At 45.0% G+C, this 12,075-nt stretch overlaps 1 protein-coding gene and 1 pseudogene across 1 annotated transcript; both read right to left on the minus strand.

Annotated features, from left to right (window-relative positions):
• Window positions 1–691: 691 nt before the first annotated feature.
• Window positions 692–1,584, minus strand: LOC119940563 (annotated as a pseudogene).
• Window positions 1,585–10,925: 9,341 nt separating this feature from the next.
• LOC119940975 (olfactory receptor 2G3-like) lies at window positions 10,926–11,873 on the minus strand. The gene has a single exon (XM_038761390.1). The coding sequence runs from the start codon at window positions 11,871–11,873 to the stop codon at window positions 10,926–10,928; it is 948 nt and encodes a 315-aa protein (XP_038617318.1).
• Window positions 11,874–12,075: the final 202 nt, after the last annotated feature.

The following is a 12,075-nucleotide window of genomic DNA, read 5'->3' on the forward strand; positions in this document are numbered from 1 at the left end:
AAGATGAGTTAACTGAGTCACAGAGAAGTTAAGTGACTTACCCAAGGTAACTCCTCCACTTAGCAGACAAGTGGAGGAACTGGGATTATAACCCAGCTCCTCTGACACTAAGGCCCATGCTCTTTCCAATAAGCCATGTTGCTTCCCTGGAGTTGTTTTGGTTGTTATGCTATTAAGAATATATAAAGTATTGTAGCTAACCCAGGCCTTGGTGTCTGGCTCCTTTAGGGACTGGAAGAGAAGCTCCAGGTGCCAGGGAGACACATGAGAAGCTGTAGACAGGATCAATTGCAGGCGGGAGTGCTTTTTCTTTGAGCTTCTTGAGGCCAGCCCTGGGAGTGGGATAGTAGGTTAGTTCCTGATGATCTCTGGATCAGGGATTTTGGGGGAGATCACTGGACTTCAACCGTAGAGTGGTGGCAACAAGAAAGGTGCAGGGCCATGGTGGGCAATGAATAGGATGCCCCCAAACGTTCAGTTGAAGAATGAGAAATATGAAGTGCTTTAGGACCTAGGGAAAGCTGTCTGTGGTCCAGACACTCCTAAAGTTACTACTGGGCTCTTTTGTCCTGGATTTAGGGCTGAAAACCTCTAGCAACATCAAAGGCTTCTACCTTTTACAGTCCTTCTCTAAGACTCTAGAACAATTTGATTCAAGATTTTAGGTCTTTCCTGAACTTTGGTCTTTTCCCTAAAGCCTTCCGAGTGCTCCTTTCATGTCTTTGTTCCTCAGGGTATAGATAAGTGGGTTGAGTGTGGGGGTGATCATGGTGTAGAAGAGGGTCAGAAACTTTCCTGAACTCTTGGAGAAGGAGCTGTTGGGATGGATGTAGATGACAGAGGTCATACCAAAGAAAAGAGTCACCACCAGCAGATGGGACCCACAGGTGCCCAGGGATTTTTGCCAGTCATGAGCTGACTTGATCCTCAGTGCAGCTCTGGCAGTGAACCCGTAGGAGACCACAATCAGAGCAACGGGCAGAAGGGCCAGGATCAAAGTGGCAATGAAAAGCACTACGTCATTGGTTCGGGTAGGTACACATGCCAGTTTGATCATGGTGGGCACCTCACAAGCAAAGTTAGGAATATGCCGGTTGCCACATCGGGGCAGGCAGAGGGTGATGGTGCTCTGGATTGCACTGTTTCCCATGCCACTCAGCCACGCCACGGCTGCATGACGGTCATGTAGTGGAGGGGCCGACAGATGGCAGCATAGCGGTCAAAGGCCATGATTGTGAAGAGAACACACTCAGTTGAGCCCAGGGCCAGGACAATGTCGAGTTGGGCTGCACAGCCTATAACAGTGATGGTCTTATATGGTCCCCAGAGGTTCCATAATAACTGGGGGATGACACTGATGGTGAAACAGAGGTCCACAAGGGAGAGATGAGAGAGGAAGAAGTACATGGGTGTGTGGAGGTTGGGGTCCAAGTGGGTCACTACAACAGTGATTGTGTTGCCTAGAAGTTTTAGGACGTAGGAAATCAAGATAAGCACAAATAGGACCATCTCTAGTTGGGGCTGGTCAGAGAAGCCCATCAAGATGAAGTCTCTTCCAGAGCTGCCATTGGTCACCTCCATCATCCATCACTGCCAAGAGAAAATGAGACATGGGTGATTAGGTTCCAGAAAGAGTGGAAAGGGTGGAGCCCATATGATTCACGGAATCAGCAAAATCCTAACCCCAAACCCATCACAATTACAGCGAAATCCCAGGATGGGATGGGATTCATGTTCCCATTTTCCAGATGTCAGTGAGCTTTTTCTTCCTCCATTCTCTTTTTGTTCAGTACCTTCCTCAGAAAAGCATAATAAACAACCCAATCCAGGGGACTTGTTCAAGGGTTGGTGCTAGAATGCATGCACTTGTGTCAGTGTGTGTATGTGTGTGAGGGTGAGGGAAGAGGAGACCATGGTCAAGGTAAGTTTGGTGCTGGAATCACACAGGATTTCATACAAGAACATAAGCAGTGTCATACTGAACCAGATCATCCATCAACGGCTCCACTTGAATTGAACCCCTGCGGCCTAACTTCACCAAGGGGCACTGCCTCATCCCCATGACATCAGGTTTTCCCACTGATCCCTGCTCCACTCTGGGAAGAACCCAGAAGGGATATTGAGAAGGTTACCACTGTGACTTCTGTGACTGTTGATCTGACCTGTGAAGAACCTGAAATCCTCCTGCTCCTTCCATGTTTCTACAAAACGTTTTTCTGCATTTTCTACATTTCTGTACAAAATCTTTCAGTCCACATTTCCCCACGCCTCAAGAATCTCCAATCCTTGCTCATCTATCTCCACATCAAAGAAAAACTCCTTAACCTTTGCCTTTAAAGCATTCAATCCCTTTGCCCCCTCTTAATTTACCTCCCTGATTTCCCACTACAACCCAGCCCACACACTTCATTCCTCTTTTTCTGAATTGTACTTTCCAAGCACTTATTACAGTGCTCTGCATACCGTAAACGCTCAATAAATACGATTGAATGAATGAATGAATAGTGCCAACCTACTCACTGTATCTCTATCTTGGCCATCTCATTGCCAATTTCTCAACCGTGTCCTATCTGTCATATTTGACAGACTATCACCATCTCCAACTTCAAACATTATCAAAGGCACATCTCCACCAAGAGGCCTTTTCTGGCTAGGCCTTCATTTCCTCTTCTCCCACTCCCTTCTGCGTTGCCCTTGCACTTTGATTTGAACACCTTATTCACCCCTCCCTCAGTCCCAAAATACACACATTAATATAAATGAATAAATTACAGGTATGGATCTATGTCTCCCCCTCCAGATTGTAAACTCATTTGGAATGGTATCTGTTTAGTGCGGACTGTGTGCCAGGTAGTGTGCTAAGCAAAATCTTCTCACTCGGCTTCAAGGCTCTCTCTCACCTCGCCCCCTCCTACCTCACCTCCCTTCTCTCCTTCTACAGCCCAGCCCGCACCCTCTGCTCCTCTGCCTCATTCTCCTCTCCTCACTGTGCCTCGTTCTCACCTGTCCCTCCATCGACCCCCAGCCCACGTCCTTCCCCTGGCCCGAAATGTCCTCCATCCACACATCCACCAAGATAGCTCTCTTCCTCCCTTCAAAGCCCTACTGAGAGCTCACCTACTACAAGAAGCCTTCCCAGATTGAGCCACCTCCTTCTTCTCCCCCTCCCCATCACCACACCCTACCTCCTTCACCTCTCCACAACACTGTTATATATTTGTACAGATTTATTACTCTATTTATTTTGCTTGTACATATTTAATATTCTATTTATTTTGTTAATGATGTGCATAGAGCTTTAATTCTATTTGTTCTGACGATTTTGACACTTGTCTACATGTTTTGTTTTGTTGTCTGTCTCCCCCTTTTAGACTGTGAGCCCGTTGTTGGGTAGGGACCATCTCTATATGTTGCCAACTTGTACTTACCAAGCGCTTAGTACAGTGCTCTGCACACAGTAAGCACTCAATAAATACGATTGAATGAATGAATGAATTAATGAAAAGCCCAGTATCTTTTTTGCCTCTAGGAGGCTAATTCGCTAGTGTCCTTTAATGGCTTGAAAGAGTTAATTTAGTTTCCATGGTGCCTCCTTCACTTCAGTGTGGAGTAACTAGGACAAAGAAGAATTGACGAACCGGGATGCCACAGAGTCACCCTATTCCGATTCCTCTTTCCCTTCTTATTTCAATGGTTACTTCTGGGTCGGGTCTAACAACTTACAGACATCACCCTTAGTCCCTTCAATGTATAATACATCCTGCAGGAAGGCAGCAGGGGTCGGGGGAGGAGGAGTGGTGGGAGCCACTTGTCTTGGATTAAGTTGGAAGGACAAGCCCACCAAAGGGCAAGCTCAATAAATATTTTGGGATCCTAACCATCGTGTTGCTCTGTGTTACTCGTACACAATGGGAACATGGGAAAATCATGCCAACCTGACATATGGAGACCTTCTGTAGCATCCCCCCTGAAGAGTCAGCTTGTCCTCTGGACAGAAAGCTCATTGTGGGCAGGGAATCTGTTTTCCAATTCTATTATACTTACACATTGTTTAATAATGTGCTCCGCACAAAATAAAAAGTGAGCGCTCAATATATATGATTGATTGATTGATTGATTGGCTAATTCCTAAGGAAAGGATGAAGTAGGCCTGGAGATACAGCCTTCTGGTAAGGGACATCATTTAGGACTAGAAGTGTAGCACTTAGAACAATCTACAGCCAGAGAAAAGGATATCCAGGGATTAAGTGAGATGCCCAGTGTAATTCAGCAAGACCTGGACCCAACATTCAAACTAATTTATCCAGTATTTTCCTTCTATAATGAGACCCTTTTTCTGTTTGCTGTGGTTCTAATTGTAGAATCCACCCATTCTACCACAGAACCTGCACCCATAGCCCTCAACCCCCACCCTCCACCACTGTCTCCAGGTTAACCTCTGATTTGCATTTTGGAGAGAAGAGCAAGGGGAATCTCCATTCACATCCATCTGGGCAAGATAATGATCCCTGGATATTGCTGGGACAATCCCATATTGCATTTGCATTCAGAATTTTAACTTTGAATCATGGGGAGTTATTGGATCATTACATTTAAGAGGATGAGGAGAGATGAAAGCTTACATTAGAGTTTTTCCTTCTTCCTTCTGATGTGGAAGATTCCCTCAGATCAAGGGCCTAGAAGAAATTGGATTTTGTGACAGCCATCCCCAACTCTATGAGAAATGAAGAAAATCTTTTTTTAAGAGGGGATGAGTGGAGCTGACTTTGCTTTATGGTCAGGGTCAGGATTGGAGTTAGGGGAAGGCTAAGGCTAGGGTTAGAGTCACAGAGTTAGGGTCTGTCTCCAAGAAGGCTTAGTCAGAAATTGCTCTCTGAATTTCCTCTATCTGAAAGGGTGAGAAAAACATTTCATCAGGATGGCTTGAGGAAAGTCCTCCAGAAGCTATTCCTAGGTGATAAGAGTTGGAAGTACTGTAGCAGTAAAAGGACTGTGGACATGGCTTCTTTTTCCTTGAAGATTCATTAGAACTGAAATCTCTAAGTACTGTGAGGGTCCGAAGGAGAGGTGATACCAAAAATTCTCTGTTCTGTTTTCTGTACCTGCACCGGTGGTTCTCTTAAGGGCCACTCTTTCCTCACCTTCCAAACTGTTAAAACGTTAATCCAATCATTTATCCTATCTTGCCTTAATTACTGTATCAGTCTCCTTGCTGATCTCCCTGCCACCTCACAGTCTAGTCCACACTTCACTCTGCTGTCCAGATCATTTTTCTACAAAAACTGAATCCTGACTCCACCACCTGACTGCTGTGTGACCTTAGGGATGTCACACCACTTCTCTGTGCCTCATTGTCTACATTGGTAAATGGGGATGAAGACTGTGAGCCTCATGAGGGGCTTGTATCCAACCCAGCACTTAGTATACTGCCTGACACATAGAAAGTGCTTAACAAAAACCACAATTATTATTATTATTATTATCATTATTATTGTTGTTGTTATTTAGGTCATATTTCCTCACTCCTTAAGAACCTTCAGTGGTTGCCCAACCAAAGGCTTTGAAACGCTCAATCACCTTTCCCCCTCCTACCTCACCTTACTATTCTCCTACTATAACCCAGCCCACATACTTTGCTTCGGTAGTGTTACCCTTCTCACAGTACCTCCATCTCGTCTATCTCATTACTGACTGCTCACGTTCATCCTGCCTCTGGCCTGAAACACCCTTCCTCCTCATATCCAACAGACAAGTACTCTCTCCTCCTTCAAAGACTTATTGAAAGCACATCTCCTACAAAAGGCCTTCCCTCACTAAGCCCTCCTTTCCTCTTCTCCCACTTGCTTCTGCGTCGCCTTGACTTGCTCCTTTTATTCAACTCCCCTTACAGATCCCCAGCACTTATGAACATATCTGTAATTTTATGTTGCCGACTTGTACTTCCCAAGCACTTAGTACAGCGCTCAGCACACAGTAAGTGCTCAATAAATACGATTGAATGAATAACTTTATTTTTTATATTAATGTCTGTCTCCCCTTCCAGACTGTAAACTCAGTGAGGGCATTCATTCATTCAATCGCATTTATTGAGCGCTTACTGTGTGCAGAGCACTGTACTAAGCGCTTGGGAAGTACAAGTTGGCAACATAGAGAGACGGTCTCTACCCAACAGCGGGCAGGGAATGTGTCCATTATAGAGTTATATTGTATTCTCCCGAGGACTTAGCATTGTGCTCTTGCACATAGTAAGCCCTCAATAAATGACTGATTGACTAAGGAAGCAGAATGGCCTAGTGGATAGATGAGGTGTGCAGTTTGCACCTTGCATGAGCACCATGTTAAATATAATCCCCTTTGGTATATCGGTTCCTCTGATTGCAGGTGAGACAGACAGATAGGCTCCTCAAAGACCAAAATGTTGACACACCTGCAGGGGTCTGAGCAAGATGTCTTCTAAGAGCAGGAGGCAATGGTACTGTAATTGGTAGATAAGGGCCATTTACACGGAAGAACGGTCAACAAACAAATTAAACAGGCTGAAGGGAAATGCCTGTTGCTGCTGCTCCCTGCAGCATGGCTCAGCGGAAAGAGTACGGGCTTGGGAGCCTGAGGTCATGGATTATAATCCCAGCTCTGCCACTTGTCAGCTATGTGACTTTGGGCAAGTCACTTAACTTTTCTGGGCCTCAGTTACCTCATCTGTAAAATGGGGATTAAGACTGTGAGCCCAATGCAGGACAACCTGATCACCTTGTATCCCTCCCCCCAGTGCTTAGAACTGTGCTTCGCACATAGTAAGCATTTAAAAAATGCCATCATTAATATTATTATTATTATTCTCTGAAAGAGCAATGGAGACAGCCTGGGCAGAGGGGAACTTTTGGTGGGTTGCCCACGCTGGACTCGGCCCATACTTGGCTGCTCACTGTCCTCTGAAGGGAAGGCAGGGGCGGCCCGGGCCCGAGAGACTTCTTGGCTGGCAGGAGGAGCCCTATACCAGGATGTCCCATTAAGGACCTGAACACCAAACGGGACTGATCATCCTACAGTTGGAAATTCTCAATGCCCCTGGGTTGAGGGCTTAACAGAAGCAGGATCCTTTACTATTAATGTTTTTCCTGTATGTTAATAAATGCTTCCTTATTGTGATACTGAATATCTTGCTTCATTCCGTTGATGAAGCTGAGCCATGAATCGTCTCCATTCCCAAATGACTCTACTGGGATGTAACAATAGAGTAAGGGCATAGGAGTCAGAATGACCTTGGTTCTAATTCCAGCTCTGCCACTTATCAGCTGTGTGACCTTGCACAAATCACTTCATTTCTCTGGGCCTCAGTTCTCTCATCTATAAATGAGTATTGAGACTGTGAGCACCTTGTAGGGCAGGGACAGTTTCAAACCAGATTAGATTGACTCTACCCAGGCACTTGACACACTTTAAGCCCTTAACAAATATCGTCATTATTAAATGTCCTGTGAAATACCCTTTCCCGCTCTTCCCATAAACCCACTGTGAAGGGAAACGAGGGTGAACAGGGTCATCAGAATCTCTCGGTTCTTCTCAAAGGTTCTAGGACAAAGAGTCCTGATTAGTAGAAGGAGAGTGAAAGGAAGCAGTGTTGTCTAGCAGATAGAGCCCGGGTCTTAGAGTCAGAAGGATCTGGGTTCTAATCTCAGCTCCACCACTTGTGTAACAGATAGAGCCCAGGTCCGAGAGACAGAATTATCTGGGTTCTAATCTCAGCTCCACCACTTGTGTGCTGTGTGACCTTGGACAAGTCACTTAACATCTAGGTGCCTCAGTTTCCTCATCTGGTAAATGTGGATTAAGACTGTGAGCCCTATGTTGGACAGGTACTGTGTCCAACTCGAATACCTTGTGCCCACCCCAGAGCTTAGTACAGTTGCCTGGCACATGGTAAGTGCTTAACCAACACAGTTCATTTATTCATTTTATTTTTATTTCTGGAGCCTGGATTCCATGAAGGTTAATACATTGGTAGACTCAGGAGATATTGTCACATGTCTGCTCCACAGAAGCTTCAGGCCAAGGGGAGGCATTGGAGCAATTATCATGAGTCTCTAAGGAGCTGCCTCAAGTGGATTCCCTAGATAGAGGGAGAGAGTTTTGAACCTGGCCCTGCCCTTACCTCTGAGTCCCCAAAATAACAGAGTACTTAGTTGCTCACATATAATTATTTTCTTGTGATTTTCTTGGGGTGCAGATATGGTTAAGGAGGATGCATGGGGCTACCTGGCTTGGGTGGGGTCTTTCTCAAATTAAATATAAGCCATAGGAAAGGAACTGTGTCTGTTTGGTCATTTGATCTTTTTTATGGTATTGTGTCTACAGTGCTTACAATGCATACAACGTGCTAGGCACTGTACTAAGCTCTGGGGTAGATACAAGCTAGTTGGTTTGGACACAGTCCATGTCCCTCATGGGGCTCATAATCTTTATCCCCGTTTTATGGTTGAAGGAACTGAGGCACAGAGAAGTTAAGTGACTTTCCCACGGTAACACAGCAGACAAGTGGTGGAGCTGGGATCAGTACCCAGGTAATTCTGATTCCCCGGTCAGTGCACTATCAGTAAGCCATGCTGATTCTCTAACCTCTGACTGTGGAGTTTAGTACAGCCTGTGCTTAATGCATGATATTGATACTGATGAATGCTGATGATCTTGATGATATTGAATACGATAGAAACATAATTTAAAACAGTGACAAAAATACATTAATTAAACATCTTGGGGGATTTAATCAATGTCATATTCACATCCAAAGGTGACAGTTTCTGAAGGTTTGTCAACATGTAAAATACTTTTAAAAAAATATTAATCCTAATTGACTACACCTTCCTGGCTACATTCAGAGGGCTGCACCAGTAGATCCCAGCTCTGCCACCTTTGTGCTGTGTGACCTTGAGCAAGTCACTTCACTTCTCTGGGCCTTAGTTCCCTCATCTGTAAAATGGGAATTGAGACTGTGAACCCTATGTGAGACAGGGACTGTGTCCAACCTGATTTTCTTGTACCTACCTCAGCACTTAGTACAGTGTGTAGCAAATAGTAAGCACTTAACAAATGCCATTAAAGATATTACTTACACAAATGATCATCCATTACACTTGATGTTACCTATTGAGTGAATTCTCTTAGAGAGGTTTTCTAGTATTAAGGGGTTTGGAAACAAACCACAGTTTAGCTGGCTAAATTGGGCAGAACCATAGAGGTTATAAAAGCAATTGTCTACCAGGTCATACCTCTACGACGCAGTAGCAGCCCTATGTTGTACTCACTTCGGCAATAGTCTATCCACTGGTCTGGAATGCCCTCCCTCTGCACATTTGCCAAACTAGCTCTCTTCCTCCCTTCAAAGCCCTACTGAGAGCAGGAGGCATTCCGAGACTGAGCCCTCCCCTTTTTCTCTCCTCCTCCTTCTCCCCTCCCCATCGCCCCTCTTCCTCTGCCCTACCCTCTTCTCCTCCCCACAGCACTTGTATATATTTTTAGTTGTTTATTACTCTATTTTATTTGTACATATTTACTATATTCATTTCATTAATGATGTGCATATAGCTATAATTCTATTTATTCTGATAGTATTGACACGTGCTTGTTTTGTTTTGTTGTCTGGCTACCCCTTCTAGACTGTGAGCCCGTTGTTGGGTAGGGACCATCTCTATATGTTGCTGATTTGTATGTTGCCGATTTGTACTTCCCAAGTGCTTAGTACAGTGCTCTACACACAGTAAGCACTCAGTGAATACGAGTGAATGAATGAATATATATATATATATATAAAGCCTTTGTGTGTACTTCAAGGTGGTCTACACCCATGCCCTTGTACTATTTCTTCGCTCTGTGCCCAAGCAGGAACCTGGCTGGCATGGAAAACAGAATATAACTGGCTCTGAACAAGGCACTAACATTAATAAATCCTTCATGCTGGCTTTCCTTTCTGTAGTCCCAGATCTAGGCACACCTATAGTTCCTGACTCACAAGTATTTGTGATGGGTGAATTTCGATCAAATGTGGGGCAGGGAGAGGGGTTAAAGCAAAGGGAGTGAGTCGGGGTGACACAGAGGAGAAGGGGAGGTGAGGAGAAGGGGAGCTTAGTCTGGGAAGGCCTGTTTCCTCCCATTTTGAATATTGTCCATGTCCCACATGGGGCTCAATGTCTTAATCCCTATTTCCCAGATGAGGTAACTGAGGTACAGAGAAGTTAAGTGCCTTACCCAGGGTCAAACAGCAGACATGTGTCAGAGCTGGGATTAGAATCCAGATCTTCCTGAATCCCAGATCTGTGCTTTATTTAGTAGACACGTTGCTGTTACACTTTCGAGCCTTCAACTCAGCCTTACTGTACTGTACTGTAAAGTACTTTGTGTATTTGAACTTTGCAGTATTTAATGCAGTAAAATGACAATGAATGGCATGAGTGCAAAGCATTCTATTATTGGTGGTCTGAAGAATAAGGCGACTTGTATCTAAAAATTCCAGTCATGGTAATATCTCCAAATCCTGGAAGCTCTAACCCATTCATTCCCATTGAATCAGTGGTTATTGTGAAATTTTCCCACAAGATGAGAGTCTTCAAGAACACAATCCCCAGGTTACAGAAGGAAAGACTGTATACGGATTCTGTCGGTGTAAATCTGGATAGCTGGAATAATATTCATTGAGTTTTTGACCCCTTGAAGGAACAATCAATCGATAATATTTATCCAGTTCTTATGGTTTGCAGAGAAATGTTCTAAGCACTTGGGAGAATATAATGATCTCTGCCCACAAGGAGCTTACAGTCTAGAGTCTAGTTTGATTTTTGGCCAGTGCTTAATTCGGATTGGGGCGGGGGGAAATTGAAACCCATGCTCATTTCAGTCCCTGTCCGAACACCACTAATATTTGATTCTTGATATCAAGTTTCCATCCAATGGCAGTCTTTCGACAACAGCCTCCTCACTGCCCCCATCATGTCCTTGTTCCTCAGGGTGTAGATGAGTGGATTGAGTGTGGGGGTAACCACGGTGTAAAAGAGGGTCAGAAACTTTCCTGAAGTCTTGGAGAAAGAGCTGTTGGGCTGGATGTAAATGATCGAGCTCATGCCGAAGAAGAGAGTCACCACCAGCAAGTGGGACCCGCAGGTGCCCAGGGCTTTCCGCCAGGCCTGGGTTGACTTGATTCTCAGCACGGTCCGGGCAATCAACCCATAGGATAGCATGATCAGGCTCATGGGCAGAAGGAGCAGGACCAAAGTGGCCATGAAGAGCTGGATCTCATTGGCTTTTGTGTCCACACATGCCAGCTTGATCAGAGCAGGCACTTCACAGATAAAGTGAGCAAGGTGCTGGTGCCCACAGCGGGGAATCTGGAGAGTGATGGTACTCTGAATCACACTGTTTCCCAGGCCACTAATCCATGCTACAGCTGCCAGAGCATGGCAGAACCGTGGGTGCATGATGGACTTGTAGTGGAGGGGCCGACAGACAGCAGCGTAGCGGTCAAAAGCCATGATAGTGAGGAGGACGCACTCAGCTGAGCCCAGGGCCAGGGAGACATAGAGCTGGATGGCACAGCCCACAACAGTGATGGCCTTAGATGGCCCCCACAAGTTCCATAATAGTTGGGGGACGATGCTGGTGGTGAAGCAGAGGTCCACAAAGGAGAGATGTGAGAGGAAGAAGTATAGGGGTGTGTGGAGCCTGGGGTCCAGATGTGACACCACAATGATAATGGTGTTCCCCACCAGGGTCAGGAGATAGGAGGTCAAGACAACCACAAATAAAATCATTTCTAGCTGTGGCTGATCAGAGAAGCCCATTAGCATGAAACCTTCTCCAAGACTGTCGTTCCTCATCACCGGCATTCTTTCTGGTAAGAGAAAGAAATGGGTTGCTCTGGAAAGATTGATGCAGTGAGATCTGAGATTTCTTTAAGGGGAATCCCTTGAAGAAAATGAGTCAAATGTGACAACGAGATCGTGGTTGGGAATAGAATAAGAATCATTTCCTTATCTACATATATTTAAATAATGATAAATTGCATATTTACTCATATTATTGTCTGTC

Source organism: Tachyglossus aculeatus, chromosome 19, assembly GCF_015852505.1.
Source record: "Tachyglossus aculeatus isolate mTacAcu1 chromosome 19, mTacAcu1.pri, whole genome shotgun sequence".
Taxonomy (NCBI): domain Eukaryota; kingdom Metazoa; phylum Chordata; class Mammalia; order Monotremata; family Tachyglossidae; genus Tachyglossus; species Tachyglossus aculeatus.

Excerpts from the sequence above, each read along its gene's own strand:
- LOC119940975 (XM_038761390.1), bottom strand. The coding sequence starts at position 11,873 with ATGCCGGTGATGAGGAACGACAGTCTTGGAGAAGGTTTCATGCTAATG.